Here is a 19,816-nt window from a genome sequence, read left to right as displayed (position 1 = left end):
ATTCTAAGGGAAATGCTGGTTGCCCTCCTCCTCCTCCTCAGGGAGGGCCTCAGCCCTGAGCCCTCTTCTCTTCTGCCCAGCTCTCCTCCGTTCCAGGGCCATCTGCATGCTGGTGACCCCTAAATGCACACCTGGACCTGACTTGTCTCCTGAGCCCCGAGTACAGATCCCCACCTCCTGCTTGTCATCCCCCTGGCTGTCTCACAGACAGCTCCAGGAGGGACTGACCTTGCCCCAAACGTGCTCCCTGGCACTATCCGCCCCTTCTCAACAAATGGCTTAAGTTCTCACCCCACGGCTTATGCCAGAAGCCCCAGAATCATCTGTGGCTCCCGGTTGTCACTTGCTCCCACCTCGAAGCAAACACAAGTCCAAGCTGTGGCGCCTCCCTGCACCTGGCACCCTCCCCGGCCCCGCCCTTGTCCAGCCCTGCTTCATGGCTCGCCTGGGGTCCTGCGGCAGCCCCCACAGCCCTCCATTCCCTCCTGCGACCATGCATTCACCAAGAGCAGCCAATGCGATCTTCCCACTCACGTGCCTCTCCACTGTAACCTCACCAGTGGCTTCCCATCTTACTTGGATTACAATTGTGTGTGTGCGTGTGTGTGTGTTTCCTGGTCTCCTTTTCTAGTACAGTTCAAATCCTTACAGCAACCCTCAAGGGCCGGCACGACTGATCCCTGCCTTTCTCTCCAGCCCCCGTCCAACATTCTCTGCTCACCCATTATTGCCACAGCCGTGAACTCTCGGCGCTCTGCCCTCCTCAGAGCCTCCGCCCATGCTGTTCCCTCTACCTGGATGCTCTTCCTGGGCCCACTGCCTGGCTTCACTCTACTCACCCCTGAGCTCTTGTGAATCATTGAAGAAGGTCTATTCTGGTTTTCTGGCTGCCTCCCACTGTCAAAATTAAAGCCCCCTTTCTTTCAATACATCTCCTCACAGAGCCATTTGCCCTGTTTTTTCTCACAGCGGTCACCGTCATTGGAAAGTCCACGTTTGTTAGGGTGGCAATTTTACTGTCTGATTCTTCTCCTAGACCATGAACCCCAGAGAGGCAGAGACTGCATCTGTCTTTCTCACTGCTTTACACCCAGTACCCAGTACTATTCCTGACCGACAGTAGGGGCTCAATCAACACCTGATGAACGCATGCAGAGGAGCTCAAGGGAGGGCATGCACAGGGCAGGCAGGGCCAGCAGGGAGGGCTTCCGGGGCTTTCCAGGTGTCTGATCGCCTCGTGCCACCTAAGGAACAAAGCCTGAGGACACTGATGACCTGTGTGGCCTCTAGTTGCTCAACCTCTGGTTCCTCAACTACAAAATAAGCAGGCTGGACTAGTTGTTCCTCTAAGGTTCCTTGGAGCCCTGAATTTCGCACCCTATGAAATGGGACTGGACAGGCACGGGGGAAGGGGAAGAGCACCTTGGCAGGGGGGCAGCTGGGCAGAGCCAGGGCACAGCAGAGGGCCCAGGACATTTGGGAGGCACACACACGCTCCACTGGAATGAAGTTTTGCAGAAAAGGAGCCTGAAAGGAGGGTGGGCCAGAGCACAGACGACCCTGGATGCCAGTTTAAAATCTGCACAGGCACGTCCCTATCCCACTCCTCTCAGCAACTCCATCTCCTATACCTTTCTTGGCCTACACTCCCACCAAAATGAACCCACATCAAAATCCCCCTCATCCCCTGGCCTTTGCACTGGATGCTCCCTCCTCCTGAAACCCCTTTTCCCCCACACCCCGAATGGCTAACATCCACACTCCAGTTGGCATCAGGGTGCTGTCACCTCCTCCAGGAAGCCTCCTTGCTATACCAATAACACAGAGTTAATCCTGCCATGATGCCACCTGTTCCCTGACCTTCCCCCACCCTCAAATTGTGAGTTCCTTGAATGCAAGGACTGTGTCCCTCCTCTTTGTCTTCCAAGCATTTGGCATTTGTCTAGCACACCGGTGCTCTGAAGTCACCGCTGAATGCATGAGTAGCAACAGGAAGAACCTTTGTGTACACCTTAAGGTGAAAGCAGCTCTTTAGAAAAATCAGCCTTTGCCTGGAGCAGGGGAAGCTTTGCAAAAAGAGTAAGAACGGCCACTCCTGCAGGACAGTCATCTCCTCTTAGAGAAGGTTTACCAGGTAAGAGGGGCGCAGCAGAGACTGGGCCCTAGAAGAACGGGGCTGACAGACTGCCTGGACAAAGAGCCAGCCACCTGGGGTCTCAGGCCCTGTTTTCCAGGAAAGTTCCACAGCAGCCCCTCTTTCATCCTAAGGCCAATCAGCATCCCTGTCAGACCCTCAAAAGGGCCTGGAGTACGAGGCCCTGTGCTGGACAGACAGATGTACCTGACATACACGTGTGCACACACCGAGCCCACTGCTCCTGGAAAACGGGAGAAAGAAAGCATTTGTTAGAAGTACTTATCAAGGAAGGCAGGTGGCTGCGGGGAGGATGAGATAAGGCAGACCGCCGGGCACAGGGAGGTGTGATGAAGCCTGCGGCTTATTGCCATGCACCAGTGGAAATGTACTGACCCAGCAAATCCAATATTCCTAAACCACTCCATGGAGGGTGCTGACTTGCCAGCTGGGACGGCGCTCTGTAACCTCGCATCCAGCCTGACTGTGCAGCTGGGACCCTTCTGCCGATTTCAGGAGCTGCTGCCTGCTGCCTCCCTCGGCCCGCTCTCCCTCTACGGGGCTGGTACTGGAGCCAATGCAGAGAAAGGCAGAGTGTGAGCAGGACTTGGGGATGCTCTAAAGTGAAGAAGATGGAGAAGAACCAGTGCCCCAGATTGCACACTGCAGCCCTCAGGGGAGGGAGCCTGTGCCTGTTCCACTCTCACTGATAGAGTGAGAGGTGTCTGGATGGGTGGCAGGGGCAGACTTGGGCACCCCTAATGGCTGTCATGGCTCGAAGGCCCGCAATGCATGAAGTCACTTGTGGTCTCTGAAACTCCATTGGCCGCTCTGTAAAGTAAGGCAGGAACACTGGCTGTCATCTCACTCTGTCTCTCTTCCCTCCTCCCCGTCAGGCTGGCCCACAGCTATGGGGCTGTCATTCAAGGTGCCTGCCTCTGAAGGGGGCCTCCTAAAGGCAGCCAGCCCATGCAAAGCCTGGAGACATCTCTTCTCATCTCAAGGTACTTGAGGTGAAAATGGTCACAACTCACGCCCTCAAATCAGCCATCCAGGCTCCCAAACCTCTTACAATCCCAAAAGGTGCTTTCAAAGGCTCTTAGGTTGCTCCAGCCCAGGTCTGTTCCTGTTGTAACCCAGTCACACATGACTGGGCTGCCTCCTGTCTGCCAGTCTCCTGACCGGGCTCCCTGCACCCGCTCCCTCCTTAGCCACCCTGCCACATGCTGCCACTAGTACTGGCCCAAGGCAGAGCTTGGCACATGCCATCAGCTCAAAAACTTCCCCAGGGATTTAAACACAAATACTCAAGCTTGTCACCGGGGCCCTTCTACGTGGTACTCTGTCAGCCTTCTTCCCCACGAATCCCAGACCTGTGCCCTCTGCTTCCAGCAGCACCAGCCCCTCAAGGTGCAGCCCACCCCGGTGCCTGCCTGCACTGCCCTCCACCTCCAAAGCCTCCCCCATCCTGCTTGGCCTTGAGGAAACGTTTCAAGGTTCATCTCAAATGCCACATCCTTCATGAAGATCCCCCAAAATGAAGAGAAACTCTTCTTGTTCTAGTCGTCTCTTTTGGACACTGATTTCACTCTGCATTGCATCACAGTTACTTGCATAAATGCTTTTTCTTTGTACAAGACTAAAAGCTGCAAGGGGCAGAGCTCACCCGTGCGCCTCTTGCAGCAACCAGCCCAGCTCCATACATGGTGCACACTTAGGAAACTAAAGGGAAACTGAGTCCCTCCCACAATGCACAGAGCCCCCGAGCCTCGTCCCCACCTTCACCACACACACTTACCTCAGCGCACATGTCGGACACCCTCTAACACTGCCCTCAGCCTGTCTGGGAGGCATTCACCTTGATAGATCACAGTCATGTGTCCTCTCTGGAGGCCCTCTCTGGAGTCACCCACCACATCCAGCCACCTACAGAAACCACTGGGGGGCTCAGATGTCCAGCCTGGAGCTCTGAGAATGTGGCTGGGCTCCGTGAGGTCCAATGTGTCCGGGTGGCTGCATGTCACTCATCCTCCAAGCTCCGGCCCCCAAGAGGCGCTTCCACATCCCAGCCAGGCCAGGCGCCGGGGCACACCTGCTCTTCCCCTCCCCCACACTGCTGCCAGAGGAAATGCCAGCCCGAAGCCACGGCCAGCTGGACACAGCAGGGACACGCCCTAGGCACTGAGGCTGCCCCCTCCCTTCCTCTGCCACCCAGGCCTGGGCCTGACTAGCACCCTGGTGCGGCCCCCATCCCTCCATGCATGCACATTGCCCCTGCCGCTCTGCCTGCTTCCTGCAGAGACGAGCACACAGCAAGCACAGTGGTGCTGCAGGAGCCTGGCAGGGCACAGAGCAGGCCACCCCGGTGCTGTGGAATCCAGGGAGACACCGACAGCTCCCTGAGTGCAGGACACATGTGTTGAATGAATGAATGAATGGATGAATGAATGAATGAATGTGAGCATGCTTCTGTTTCCTCATCGGTATAACGGCGTTAAGTGTGACCATGAGGGACAGATGAGGCGGTGTCTGGGAAACCACTTTATCAAGTGGGAGGCAGTTGTCCTCGGAACCTTTCACCCCCACACACCACAGCCAGCCACCACACTTCACAGAGCTCGATAAAAGCGAGACACCTATGCTGAGGAAGCAGTCCTGCAGAGTTCCCCAGCGCCCATCGGTACACCACCCTCAGTTCGCCACCACAGATGTCCCCAGCGCCCATCGGTACACCACCCTCAGTTTGCCGCCACAGATGTTCCCAGCGCCCATCGGAACACCACCCTCAGTTTGCCGCCACAGATGTTCCCAGCGCCCATCGGTACACCACCCTCAGTTTGCCGCCACAGATGTTCCCAGCGCCCATCGGAACACCACCCTCAGTTTGCCGCCACAGATGTTCCCAGCGCCCATCGGAACACCACCCTCAGTTTGCCGCCACAGATGTTCCCAAGGAGAATTAGCCTTTATGGAGCAAATGCTCCATCTGCATCTGGGCGAAGAGCAATAAAATGAAAGGGTGGAACAGAAGGACCCCTGAGTACTTGTGGGAACTGGGGGCTCAGCCTGGGAGTGCTCCAAGGACCTGCCCAGGGAGAGTCTGGCCCATCAGGAAGGGCTTCTTAGAGAAGGGGTATGTGCTAGGCTTGCATGGCATCCAAACAGAGTGAGGACAGAGGAGAGGGAGGCCTGTGTGCCTGAATGCCACAAGCAAAGGCCTGTTCATTGTGACTCTTGCAGCTTTTTCAAGGGACTCTCATACTAATGATCACATCTGATCCTCACCACACCCCTGCAAGATAGGTAGGGAAGTTGTCCCAGTTTGTAAATGAGGGAACAAAAGGCCAAAAAGAGGAGAGCACTCGTCTAAGCAAGTTAGGAGAGCTGGGACCGGAACCTATGTCTCCTGACTTCCAAAACAGTGATCTTTCCTTGCACTAAGCAGCCTTACCTGGGTCCAGTGCTGGGCCCTGCTTTTATGGACGAAGCTGGCCACTCCTGGACATATGGATACCCATGCCACATGCACAAAGGGAGGCAGGGGAAGAAAGGAAGCAGGCTGAGAGGACGCTCATGCATTTAGGATTACCCAGCTAGGAAAAGCAGAGACGCCTCACATCGCAACACCAAAGGACAAGCCCTGTCAATCCTGGAAAACACACCACTGCCCCACCAACCCCAACCTTCATCACCCTCGTCCAGTGTCCTCTGTGCTCTTTCTGACCACACGGCGTGAACACAGGTGATCTGCCAAGTGAAAGGAAACAGAAGCCCTCCCCTTTGAAAGCACAGCACAGGTAGAGTAGAAGTAACAAGCCAGTGGCGGGCTGGTAGATGTTCAACAACCAGCTCTCTGGGGGAAAAGCCCTGATTCATAGTGCTTGCCAATGCCATGGTGTAAATACTCCCACCACGGCCAATGTCAAGCTACCAGCAGGCAAATGTTCTAATTACTTTCTAATAGGCTCTCAAGAACCAGCACCAGTAGGCTCCAGCAAACCACTGTAAGAAACCCATCTCCCTCCCTCCAAAGGAAACTCCAGGCAGAGAAAAGAAACACAGCACCATCCTGCCCCCTCCTCCCCAGGAGTAAAAGTCTCAGGTCAGAGCTTGGGGAATAGAAATAGAGGCTGGACGAGCCACAGGGAAAGGATGGCGCAGCCCTCTCTCTGGTCTCCGGGGGCCTCCCCAAGAAAAACACAACTGAAATTAGCTCTTATACTACAGGGATCCTGCCTCTTAAGTGAGACCATGCCACTGCTCTGTGCAAAACCCGCTAATGCCTTCTCGTGTCTCTCAAAGAAAAAGTTCTTAGAAAAAGTTGCATGTGGCCGGGCGTGGTGGCTCAAGCCTGTAATCCCAGCACTTTGGGAGGCCAAGACAGGCGGATCACGAGGTCAGGAGATCGAGACCATCCTGGCTAACACGGTGAAACCCCGTCTCTACTAAAAATACAAAAAACTAGCCGGGCGAGGTGGCAGGCGCCTGTAGTCCCAGCTACTTGGGAGGCTGAGGCAGGAGAATGGTGTAAACCCGGGAGGCGGAGCTTCCAGTGAGCTGAGATCCGGTCACTGCACTCCAGCCTGGGCGACAGAGCGAGACTCCATCTCAAAAATAAAAATAAAAAAATAAAAAATAAAAAGTTGTATGTATACACACACATACACACACACACGAACTCCTGGCCCACTCACTCCACTCCAGCTACATTGTCTTCTGTGCTATTTCTTACATTAGAGCCTTTATATTGGCTGTTCCCTGTGCCTGGAATATTCTTCTCTTAGATCTCAGCATTGCCACTTCTCTCAGCTCCTGTAAACCTCCACTCAAAAGGCATCTTCTCCATGAGGCCTTCCCTGACCACCCCATTGAAGACTCTGCCTCCCCCAGCACACTCCATCTCTCTTCCCCTGCTCTGCTTCACTTACTGCTGTATTCCCAAAGCTACGAACAGAGCTTCACACAAGGCAGGTACAAGTATTTTTGAAAGAATGAATGAATGCCTGGGAAAAGTCTCTCCCAAACCCCTACGTGCCATCTTGGCTTCCCAAGAGCAGGCGGCGGGGGAGTGAGGGAGCCCTGTAGTTAGCGCCTGCCCAGCTGAGACTCAGGATACCTGCCTTCTTGCCCCGGCCCTGACATCTGTGACCTGGCACAGCTGCACCCTCCATCCCAACTTCGCACTTCATTTTCTCTCTTTATTTAGGCTCTAACGGGAACCTACATGACTAACCCTGGGCGGTACCGAGGGCCGGAGCTAAGGCCAAACAGGACACCAAGTCCGAAGGCCCCTGAGCTCTGCAGTGAGAGGCTCCAAGGTCAGGTTCGAGGCATTCTCTTAAAAGGTCTAGGAAAAAGAAGCCCTTTGCTTCCCCTCTGCACCAGCCACGCCCCAACTCCAGCTACATCCACTCCCCATTCTCCAGCTACATCCATTCCCCATTCTCCAGCTCTGGGCCTAGAAGAAACCCCCAAAACACCCTCTACCCCAGTGGTTAAAGCCAGCAGAGCCCCAAGCCCAGGCGGCTGCCCCACCAGGCCTCAGGCGGGCTCCCCACATGCCCAGCGGCCAGCTCACGCTGCTATTTTAAGCTCTGCGGGCCCAGCTGCAGCACGTAGCCACAGCAGGCTGGCAGCCGGGGAGGAGGTAGGGAAGCAAACTCACTAAGGAGTGCTGACCTGAGGCGCTCGGAAAGGGGAAACTGGTCATCCCCTTACCACCACCCCTTCTCTACACAGACTGGAAACTCCCAGGCCCACCCTCAAATCCACCAGCCATGGGGAAAGGGAGTCAGGAGCTGCACTGGGCACGCCCACATTCCATTTCTGAAAGTGACCCCCTGAGTTTCCACAGCAAAATGACTCCTAGCCCCACCCTGCCAACCCCTAGAAATTCCAGCAAAGCTATAACAAGCACAGCACCCCTCTTCCAGGTGCTAACATGGGACAGATACCAAAAGCACAGGCCAAAGAAAGGAGTTAACCTGCTACTGTCTGAGACGGCTTATTCACCGAGTCCCCCGACTTCCTCTTCCCTCCCCGTCTCCCCTCGGTGACTGTGCACAGGGCCAGGCACACAGCCACACTCAGTAAATACTTGCTGATTAAATGACTGCTTCTAAATGCATGCTAAAACCAAACATGATGGAAGTGGTCTAGGGATAACGCAGTCTTCACTGCTCTTATCATGAGCCTCGTTATTATCTGCGTTTCTGCTGACCTCATTGGACGCTGAAACAGAATAAAGACTCTAGAACCAAGGAACCGATGGAGTTTAGTAATAAAGCAAGGATGGCTCCCTGCTGGCCAGGAAGTCTGCCGTTGCACCACTCCAGTGGGACAGTTACACTGCATTCCCTGTGAACTGTGCCCCCTGAAGTTGTGCAACACAGAGGCCCTGTTCTAACCCCCGCTCTGCCATGGACCTCCAAGCCTCTGAGAGCTGGCTTGAGAAGGAACGCACAGAACAGGAATTCTGGGTGCAAGCTATTCCCATCCCCAACTTTATGCTGCAGAGCATCAGCAAAACCGTGCAGGGCAGGATGGGCCACACATGCCCGGGGCTACCGGCAGCATCCCACGGCTCTAATCGCTCAGCTGAAGCAACACTGGCACCAGGGAAAGAGGAGGGAAATCCAGACAGTACTATCATCAGGGAGCTCTGCTACCTTTCCCCTTGCTGCCTGTCTCTCTCAAGACTAAACCAGCTACCTACACCTTAAAGAAATAGATTCGTTACCTGGATTGGGGGGAAGAGGGAAATTCCCTGGACTCTTTCTTTCTTTCTCTCTTTCTCTCTCTTTCTCTTTCTTTCTTTTTTTTCAGTAGGGTCTCACTCTGTCACCCAGGCTGGAATGCAGTGGCACAATCTCAGCTCACTGCAGCCTCCACTTCCTGGGTTCCACTGAGCCTCCCACTTCAGCCTCCCAAGAAGCCGGGACTACAAGTGTGCACCACCACGCCCAGCTAATTTTTGTATTTTTTCTTAGAGACAGGATTTCGCCACGTTGCCCAGACTGGTCTCAAACTCCCGAACTCAAGCGATCTGCCCACCTCGGCCCCCCAAAGTGCTGGGATCACAGGTGTGTACCGTGCCTGGCTGGATTTTCTTATTGAAGGAAGAACCCAGAAGCTATGGGCCTTCAGAGATCATTTGGTCTCCTTCTCCCTCCCACTCCCTTCCCTGGCTTCAATCAATCCAGACCCTTCTGGACATTTCTATTATAATTGTAGAAGCAATGACAACAGCCTGCATTTACAGAAAAATGTATGCTGTTCAAAGGGACTTCACATACGTGACCATCACAAAAGCCCTAGCAAGTCACTGCAGCAGACTTCAAAAAGATTCCAAAGGTGAAGTGGCAAACACCGAGGCCAATCACCGAGTAGACTAGAACCCAGGTCTTCATACAGCTAGTCCACTGTTCTTTCCCAAATGCCGAGTTCCCTCTAAGCGTGGGTCCCAGGCCAGTTGCTCCAGAATCCTTGGGTATTTGGTGATGAATGCAAATTCTGAGGCTCACTCTGGCCTAAAAGTATCTGGAGGCAGAATGTCGATAACCTGCCCTGTGAATGCTCTGCGGGGGATTCTAAACTGTGTTAAACCCTGACAGCCCCTGCTTTTTCTGTTGACTGGATCTAACTGACTCGTCCTTTCACTAACCAAGCAGCAGCTAATCTCTAACCACCGCTAGCAACTCTCCCCAAACTACAGCCTCTCTGGGTACAAAACCTCCATTGCTGTCCTTGGGTTTGTCTCCCTGAAGATACATTTGCACCTAATCACCTTACACATTTCTGTCAGGAACTGGAAGTCACGCCAGCTGGGGAGAGAATCCTGGCCAAATTCTCCTCTCCTCACCTTGAGAAGGGACAGATCTCAGATCTGCCTAAATCCCTCTGTTCAGCCCAAGCCCATATTCCAGATGTGCCTAGCACAGAGGGATGCAGTGGGAGAGAACGGAAAAGCAGCAGCAGCATGAAGTCACTCCAGAGTGGCCTTTCTTTATGGCACCCTGGGGCCCCCACCCCTCCAGAAGCTTTCTCTGAACCACTTGGCCACCGCGGGCGCTCCCACTTGCACGTGTCATCAGCAGTGGCGCTAGCTCTGCCTTTGACTGTTCACTTCCAGGTACGCCCTAACCCCAGCAAAGCCGACAGAGCAGATCCCCAGTATTCGGAGCCTCAGTCCCAGAGAGAGCTCCCAAACTGCCTCAGGCATCTGTCTCCCACCATGCAGCCCTGACCCTGTCTCCACCGCTCCATGTTGCGCTCAGCTCCTGACTGGCTGTTGCAGCCTCAGGGAAGGCTGCGTGGCCTGGCTCGGCTCTCTGCCTGCCTGCCCCAATTCTAGGCTCCAATTAGCCTCCCCTCCCTTGGCATGGAGGCTCCTCAGGCTGATGGCCCAGTTACAGGTCCCTACCTGGTGGTCCCAACACACGACTTCCTCCCACTCTCTCCCACTCACTGCCTCTCGATCACACGGCCTCGCTGACAGCCTGAGGGGCAAGTCTCTCTTTGCAGACAGACCTGTCAGCTGCAAGAGAATGGCATGCCAGTTGTATTCCTGCTGAGTCCCCTTTAGCATCTCCCACACCCTAGTCACATACCAGTTGCTCAATAGCACTGCTGAATGAATGAATAGGCAGATGAATGAATGAAGAACTGCAGCCTGGCCAACTTTTCTGGTGGTATCTAGTGCAAAAAAAGAAAAAAAAAAGGGTAGGAAGAGGGAAGAAAGTCATAGGAAGAGAAACAGAAAAGAGCTCACTCACATAAGGCCAAGAACAAGGTCATCAGCTCAGAGGAGGCCGTGGGCCTCAGGCAGCCTTGGGTGGGCACAGCAACAGCCTTCCTACCTTCCAAACCCTGAAGCCCCCCACCCTCCATCAGTAACCGGACTTAGTTAATTAGCAGTTTCTTCATTCCGTCAAGCAGAGCATCCCCCAAGCAGAAAGCCAGTCTGATCTGGATGAATTAATTGAGTAATTAACTTCCCTGATCTGCTCCCTCCCATCCCACCTTTCAGAAAGGGATGGCAGTGCCCCACAGGAGGGCTGACTGGGAGCTGGGGGTTCGGAGGGCTACAGCCTTCTCCACCAGCCCCAAGTTGCCAAAAATTCCTGTCTACCCTACATCACACACAGACCCTCCAAAGACCTCAAAGCCCCCTGCAAGGCACACAGGCCTCCAACACACAAACACAAGTGCACAACACATGTGCACATGCATGTCCACACACTGACTACAGGAACACCACTCAGTCAGCTTGGATTCTGGCTGTGGTTCCAGTTTTGAGCTCAGGCACCCATGGGACACTGCAGGCGGCCTGTCAGATACAGCAAAGGAGCAGGGAGAAGCAGGTAAAATGAATCTGGAGAAAAGACTGAAGCGAATCACAGAAAGTAAGAGGCAGTACAGGGCAGAGGGAAGGGCACAGGGCTGGGGTCAGAAGGCCCAGGTGTGAGTCCCAGTTCTGTCTCCTAGGGACAATGTGACTTTAGCCATGTCACTTAACCCATAAGCTTCAGTTTCCCCATCTACAAAATGGGCATTAAACCCTACCTCCCTTCTGGGCTGTCCGAGGATGAAATGGGCTCACTAGGTGTTACTGATGTCCAGTCTCCTCCCCTCTGCTCAGGCCAGAGGTTACCAGGCAGCTTTGCTGTCATTTCTCAGCTCTCACTACCATGGGCACTGCCTCAGGATTCTGGGCCCCACCTGCCTACCTCCACTTTCTGCCTTAGAGATGTGGATGAGGTGGTAGGGAGACATGGGCCAAATCAGACCTATCTTATTCAAATCCCAGCTCTGCCCCATGACAAGGCACTTTCCTTCTCTGCATCTCAGTTTCCTCGTCTGAATTATGGATACAATAAATGTCCAGCCATACCCAGTTGATGATCTATGTCCAAGGCCTGATTCCGTGCCTGGTACACACCACCTTTCATACATGGTAGATAATATTTCTTTTAATTATCATGGCCCTCATGATTCTGGCTAATGGAATTAGTCTTCCCCTCTAGAGTAGTAAAGCAGAGGCCTAATTCCTCTCCCAGGTGCCAGGCTCTCAAACATAAGATGGTGCCACGTGCCCCGAGTCTTCTCTTCCCCAAGCAAACATCCCCCCTACCCATCTTTCCACTGTGACTCATGCCGAAGCCCCCTGCCCAGCCTCCTCCTTGCCTCTCCTGGTCTCCCAGTGCCCTCCCTAAAATGCAGGGCCCTGAACTCCTACATCTGAGCCATGCAGTACCTCTAGCCCCATCGAAGCGCCTGGCACACAGCAGGTGCACAGAAAAATAGAATAAGTTAGTGGATTCATAAGTCAGGACTCTGTTTATCATTTTAGTATGAAAAATAATCTTGTTAACCTAAGATCCTAAGACCTCTGTCTCAAGATCAAATTTATTTTAGAAAGGTGACGTTAAGGTGATGCAGACCTTGTTAAAAAGGGCCCATCCGAGCTTCCTGGGTGACAGGCACTTACTCTGGAAACATCGACGAAAACAAAGAAGGTGAAAATCCAATTTCAAGAAATAAAGCGTCTGAGTTATAACAGATACTCAACTGTGACCCACATAAATTAACCTGTTAATTGTTTCCATTTGCTTTCATCTGTAGCAACCCCTTGCTTTTCAAACTGTAGCTTGTGACCCATTATTGGGTTATAAAATCAGCTGAGTGGGTCAGAAGACTTTCTTTTTTTTTTTTCTTTTAGAGACAGCATCTCGCTCTGCTGCCTGGGCTGGAGTGCAGTGGTACGATCATAGCTGACTACATCCTTGAACTCCCAGGTTCAAGTGATCCTCCCGAGTAGCTAGAAATACAGGTATGGGCCACCAGCTTGGCTGATTTTATTTTTTTGTAGAGATGGGGTCTCACTATGTTACTCAAGTAACCTTCCCCCCTCGGCCTCACAAAGTGCTGGGCTTACAAGCGTGATCCACCGTGCCGAGCCAAGAGTATTTTTAAAAAATAAAACAGAAAACACCAGAATGTATCTCACATGGTAAAGATAAGAATTATTTCATGAAACATTTTCTCAGGTGTAGCTGTGTGTGCCCTGAATTACAACGTTTGGAGAAACAATGCCCTGGGTCTTGAATGGTGACACGATTGGCCCACAAGTCTCGGAACACGGGTTGACTGCTCATGAGAATACACACTTTCTAGGCATGAAACTCAGAGCTGCTTACTTTCTGCAAGGATCTGCACCTGGCCAGGAAGCTTCGCCAGCTGCAGGAAATACACTGGGATTCACTCTCAAGATGGAGATGTGCCAAAAAGTTACGTGCACCGTGAGAAGAGACAGCGCCGTGCATTTCCTGTCAGTGGAAATGTGTTCCTGAGTCCGTCAATCTGACCATTATCTGTCAGATAGAACTCTGGCTGAGAAGCTGGATTTCAGATGCTCACCTGCAAAATGGGGAGAACAGTGCCCCCAAATCTGGAATGGACAATATGTACTATGGACTCTTTATTCGTGGATTCATCACTTGATTGCTGAAACAAATCAACACTGGTTTAAAAACATGCATGAAGCTAGCTCAGAACAGAACTATACCTTCCTAACCTATTAAATTAGAGAAAACCAATTCTAAAGCAAGCCAATATTTTACCCGTTACAAATTCTACTCAGCTGTCTGCCTCATGTGTCTACAGGAGACACCACCTCCTGCTGGTTCTCCAAAACAGAAGGAAAACATCACGCCCTCACGCATCTGAAAGCTCCGTGCAGGGGGCACAATGGCTTCATCTCTTGTTTCACTTAGGGCAGAATGAGAGGAACGGGCTTAAAATGCAACAGGAAGCCTGCAGAAGACAGAGCTGTTAAAGACGGGAACAGGTGACTGAAGCAGGTGCTAGCTGCCATCCTGGGCCGGTTGAACCCCACCCCACCTGGAGTCAGAGCGGGGTGAGTGTCGGGGTGTGTAATGCACCCAGCACGGTCCCTTCCTTCCTAGATGACTTTGGGAGGTGCCCTCCTGTCTGCGGCATCCATGGTTCCAGGATGAGGCAGGATGATGCGTGTGGGGTTGCCACAAACAATGGGCCCTCTGGGCCGGGCCCCGCAGCCTATTTCCAGCTCCTGATAGTTCCTGTCTAATGCCAACATCGACAGAGGAATCCAGGGCATCCTGGGCCCAGCATTGTTCAAATCACACATTCCTCTTCAGAAAAAGCTACAGAATAACTCTCATTCCTCCACCCTCCCAGGAGAAACCACATCAGAGAATGAGCAACCAGATTCCCCACGTGTGATGGGGACCAAGGGGGATGGATGGGAGCCACAGGGTGTCTCCACCATTGTCCATCACATCCCCCACAGCAGATGCAAAGAATGCCCAGAAAGCTCGCCTGCCTGTCCCACAGCTAAGGCCACCCTCAAACCACACAGCCAAGGGCAAGTGGGTGCGACAAGAGGCCCCCCTGTACCCCACCCAGACACACCACATTCTAAGTGTTAATGTTTCTATACCACCCATCTCGTTGACATTTTGTGAAAACTGCAACTAAACTCTCAGGAAAGGGAAGAAGAGATGTTTATGGAGAGCCTACTAAGCATCAGGCACCGGGTTAAGCATGAGCATCAGAAACCCCTTCATCTGGCCAGGCGCAGTGGCTCACGCCTATCATTCCAACACTTTGGGAGGCCAAGGCGGGCGGATCACCTTAGGTCAGGAGTTCAAGACCAGCCTGGCCAACATGGTGAAACGCCGTCTCTACTAAAAATACAAAAGTTAGCCAGGCGTGGTGGCACATGCCTGTAATCCCAGCTACTTGGGAGGTTGAGGCAGGAGAATTGCTTGAACCCAGGAGGCAGAGATTGCAGTGAGTTGAGATCGCACCACTGTACTACAGCCCGGGCAGCAGAGTGAAACAACTCTTTCTCCAAAAAAAAAAAAAGAAAGAAAAAAGAAACCCCCTCATCCCTGTGGGTCACCAGCCACCGCTGAAGCCAGAAATGCAAATACAGGAAAAAAGCACAACTGTTATGCTAAGCACTGTACGGAGAGTGGATACACGGGTAGGGAAGACGGTGAGAAAAGGTCACAAAAAAGATAAGAACGGCAGAGATACAGAAGCATACAGTGGGGAAAGGCCCCACTGCCCATCCCTGATCAACACCACTACATGAAAACACCACTGCCCTGTGTGCCCATGGCACCATGCCGCCTGCAGAACAGAAACCTGCACGACTGAGGGCCAGGGGTTAACCATCTGCCCAGAGACCCATCGGCGGGCAAGACACGGCCCAGACGCAGCCGACAGGACCTCACACCCGTGGCAGACAAGGACACTGGCCGTCACCTACCTGTCCTTCTTGAGTAAGTGGGCTCTGGCTGAATCATTCTGTGATTAGGAATTTTACTTCTCTGTTTCCTAGTTGTAAACTTGGGAACATTACAAATCATGGAAATCCAAATTAAAACAACCAAGCCATCACTGTTTACCTATCAGGTTAAGGCTGGGGGCAGTGGCTTACTCCTGTAATCCCAGTACTTTGGAAGGCGGAGGCAGGCAGATCACTTGAGGTCCGAAGTTCAAGGACAGCTTGGCCAACATGGCAAAACCCCATCTCTACTAAAAATACAAAAACTAGCTGGGCATGGTGGCAGGCGCCTGTAATCCCAGCTACTCGGGAGGCTGAGGTAGGAGAATCCCTTGAAACTGGGAGGCGGAGACTGCAGTGAGCCAAGATTGAGCCACTGTGCTCCAGCCTGGGCAACAGAGTGAGACTCCATCTGAAAAAAAATTTTTTTGGCCGAGTGTGGTGGCTCAAGCCTGTAATCCCAGCACTTTGGGAGGCCAAGGCGGGCAGATCATGAGGTCAGGAGATCCAGACCATCCTGGCTAATACAGTGAAACCCCGTCTCTACTAAAAATACAAACAATTATCTGGGTGTGGTGGCGGGCGCCTGTTGTCCCAGCTACTTGGGAGGCTGAGGCAGGAGAATGGTGTGAACCCGGGAGGTGGAGCTTGCAGTGAGCCAAGATCGCACCACCGCACCCCAGCCTGGGCAACAGAGTGAGACTCTGTCTCAAAAAAGATTTTTAAGTGACAAAATACCTAAATGCTTAAATTTTTTTTTTAATTTAAACAAGGCTACTCAATGCTGGCAAGAGTGTGTCGCATCTCCTGGGGGTCCCACCACCTCCCCACTCCCCCGGTCACCTCTCGCACACGGACTCCTAACTGGCCTCCCAGCCACTCCTCATCTTGCCCTGCTGTCCATGGTACTCTTCCCGCAAATGCCGGGCGACTTCCTAACACTCAGCTCTGTGCATTTCACTCGCAGCTGACACACTTCAATGCCCCCATTTTCATGGAATATTTAAAGGGGGGCTCTGGTGGGTAATAAAGAAAAGACTGGGCAACTCAGGAGGGCCTGAAAGGTGCACAATTCTCAGCCAAGTATGGAGGGAGATGATGTAAAGATGGGAGAGCTGCTTTCATGTCTTCTTGGGATTTTCCCTAACGTCGGACCTTCTTCACTGTGACAAGGGCCCAGAATAGAGTCCGAGCCACCAAAGGAAAAGTAAGGAAGTCTTAGCAGCAGCAAAGTTCTTAAACTATTTAGTCTTCTTTCAGCTAACTTTTAAATTGTGATGGGACCAAGAGACAAAAATATCTTAATCAACAGATGTGGACGGAATGTCCTTCATTACCACAGGAGGCTAACAGAAGGCAGCAGGCAGCACACGGACGTGACCATCCCCAGCCCACACTTAGCTAGCGGCCACGAGGTACCTGGTATATGCCAGCTGCTTGCACACAGCTGTGTGGTTCCTCATGCCTTCGCACATTCTGTTCCCTGTGCAGAATGCATGCCCTTCTCTTGGACACTCAGTTTTCTCCATGAAGCCTCTGCCTTCCCCAGCCCAGGCAGAATTGGACCTTCTCTTCTCCAATCGCTGGGCTCCCCCCATTCAGACTCTCACTCTGCACACTGCTCCGTAGGGCTCGACGCTGAGACAAGAGGAGAAGGGGCACTGGGACAACTGTTCATCTTTCAATCCCAGAACCTAGCACCGTCCCTGGCTCACAGCAGGAGACAAATGGATGAACAAGCCAGGGAACAGAAGCACGTGAGAACCACTTCAGGTAGGGAGCACCCACAGAGGTGAGGGCTGGGACGAATCTCATACCTGTGGCTCCTCAGACCGTCTGAGAGCTTGGATGGGCAGTGCTTGTTCTGGGAAGGAGAAAGGCATACAGGCAGGGCTGAGCAGTGCCCTGGGAGCCAACGTGGGTCTATTTAATATGCAGCGTGCAGATTCCCAGAAATCAATGCTCATTTTTAAAACTCTGCTGCCCAGAGCCACCTCCCTGTTTGATTCCAGGGTCGGTGTTAAGTATCTTTCTATTTATAACGCAACTTGACTGCAGTGGTGCAGTGCCGGTCCCACACCCAGCCACGGAGGCGGGGCAGGGTAGCACAGGAGGAGAAACTGAGGCCTGGAAACAAGACACCAGAAAGGCCAGGTAGTTACTGCAACAGCGAGAGAAATCTGGCTAGATGCACCAGGCACTCTGTGACCCGGGGGCCTGCTCCCTTAGAGGCCTCCAGACCAGCTGGGAAGTGCGACTCTTGCTCTGGGCTCCCGTGAGCACAGCAAGAGAGGCTGGGTCTTTCAAAGTCATTCTACAAAGTGCCAAAGGAAATGAACCCAGAGAGATGGGAAGCATGAGGTGCCTGGCTTTCCCTGGCCGTGCTGCTGACTTTCCCGTTGTCCGCCACTCTCCATCTCTCACCTCCTGCAAGGCAGCCCACGCCACTGCAGCTCCCAGGGGCTGTCACAACTTGGCAGGCCCCCACTGGGCGCTGACCTCCAGATCCTTCTCTGCCTCTCCGTCTCACACCCACCTCCAGGAGCCCAGACACCCCGATGTCCTTGAGGTCAAGGCTGAGGAAGACTGACCGCTCTGGTGCCACTTCCCCCTCCCAGTTCTGGTTTCAGGCTTAGCGCACTCCTGCTCGCCAGATCTCACCCCAGGTGAGATGCTGCCCCTGCTCCTAGGTCCTGCAGGACAGCAGATCCATCCCAAATGACGCCCCCAGCCTCACCCAGCAGAGGTCATGTTCACGGCGCTCAGAGGGGTGTCCGCAACACTTCATATCACACAAGGCGCAGAGCTGGGGGCAAAAGCCTCACCAGTTCTCCTGGCCACCTCCTCAGAAAATAAGGAAGGAAAGAAGACAGGCAGGGCATGGGGCTTAAGGTCCAGGCGGCCGCCTCACACTACCACATCAGGAGCTCCTCAGGTCTTGGTCATGTCGATTAAAACCACAGCTGAAGGCCAGTGTGCTGAGCCTGTTACGAGAAGAAGCCCCTGGCCCGGAGCACAGCAGAGCACACGGGCCCCTGGAAATGAACACACAAACCTCTCTTCATTTTCTAACAGACGGAATCACAGCATGTTAGAATAAGTGGAAGGAAATCTAGAAATCATCAGGTGTAAGCACTCCTTACAAATGAGGGAAATGGCCAGATGCAGTGGCTCATGCCTGTAACCCCAGCACTTTGGAAGGCTGAGGTGGGAGGATCCCTCGAGGCCAGGAGTTTGAGACCAGCCTGGGCAACACAGTGAGACTCTGTCTGTACAAAAAATTAATAACTAGCCAGGTATGGTGGCATGTACCTGTAGCCCCAGGTACTCAGGAGGCTGAGGCGGGAGGATTGCTTGAGCTCGGCAGTTCCAGGCAGAAGTGATCGAGCCACTGCACTCCAGCTTGGGCAACAGAGTAAGATCCTGTCTCAGAAACAAACAAATGAGGAGAACGAAGTTTTGGGGAATAAATGAATTTATTCAGGGTCATCTAGCAAGGTCAGAACACAACAAAAACAAACATCCCAACTTCTTGCCTTCCTGGTCCACATCCTTTCCACCACGCTGTAGTCATTCAACAAACATTTATCAGGCAGAGATCTCCTGGGCACTTCACTTGGTATATGGGCTCAACTTGAGACACAACTGGTTTCTGTTTCCAAGCAGCTTATAATTTAAGGAGGAGGGAGGGAGGGAGGGAGGAAGACAGAAAGGAGGGAGAGAGATCTTTAAACAAATGACAGCGCCAGGCACAGTGGCTCACACCTGTCATCCCCCAGCAACTTGGGAGGCCGAGGGAGGAAGATGACTTGAGACCAGGAGGTCAAGACCAGGGGCCATATAGCAAGACCCCCATCTCTACAAAAACTTAAAAATTAGCCAGGCATGGTAGTATCCACCTGTAGTTCTGGGTACTTGGAGGCTGAGGTGGGAGGATCCCTTGAGCCCTGGAGGTCAAGGCTACAGTGAGCCAAGATCATGTAACGGCACTCCAGCCTGGCCCTCATCTCTAAACATAAAAAATAAACACAAACTTTTTCAACAGCACAAGCACGTGGTAAGTGCTAGAATGCCAGTATGGGCATAGATGAGGAGGTGTCTGCTTCACAGATGAGGAGTGAGGAAATTGCCACACTCCCAGAGATTCATCGCAAACAAGGACGATCCACATCTTTCCACACCCTACCTACGAGTGCAGAACCACCATCTGGTCACAGCCCCTTCTTCGGGCCTGTAGGACACACCTTTCAAAGGCCCAGAACATTTCTGGGATTGAATTTTAATCATCTGTCAATAGCTGTTGATTAAAGGGCGAGAGCCAGTACGGACACAGATGAGGAGGTGTC

At 52.8% G+C, this 19,816-nt stretch overlaps 1 protein-coding gene across 14 annotated transcripts in view; it reads right to left on the bottom strand.

The window, feature by feature from the left end:
- TSPAN9 (tetraspanin 9) overlaps window positions 1–19,816 on the bottom strand; it is a 211,715-nt gene that overhangs the window by 91,114 nt on the left and 100,785 nt on the right. For 3 of the 14 annotated variants that reach the window (XM_065523576.2, XM_065523577.2, XM_074006108.1), the window contains one exon: window positions 10,744–10,828. The exons of 8 other annotated variants lie outside the window; for them this stretch is intronic. Coding sequence is in view for 1 of the 6 variants with exons in the window: in XM_065523570.2 (XP_065379642.1) it covers window positions 10,744–10,828; window positions 16,890–17,068 (264 nt within the window). In the remaining 5 variants the exon portion in view is untranslated. Of the gene's footprint in view, window positions 1–10,743; window positions 10,829–16,889; window positions 17,109–17,287; window positions 17,333–19,816 lie in introns of those variants that run through there. 3 more of the 14 variants (XM_074006105.1, XM_065523570.2, XM_074006106.1) reach the window with 3 other exon arrangements.

This window comes from Macaca fascicularis, chromosome 11, assembly GCF_037993035.2.
Source record: "Macaca fascicularis isolate 582-1 chromosome 11, T2T-MFA8v1.1".
In the NCBI taxonomy this organism is placed as follows: domain Eukaryota; kingdom Metazoa; phylum Chordata; class Mammalia; order Primates; family Cercopithecidae; genus Macaca; species Macaca fascicularis.
Note: the sequence above shows the minus strand (reverse complement) of the source record. Positions and strands in the feature narration are given on the sequence as shown.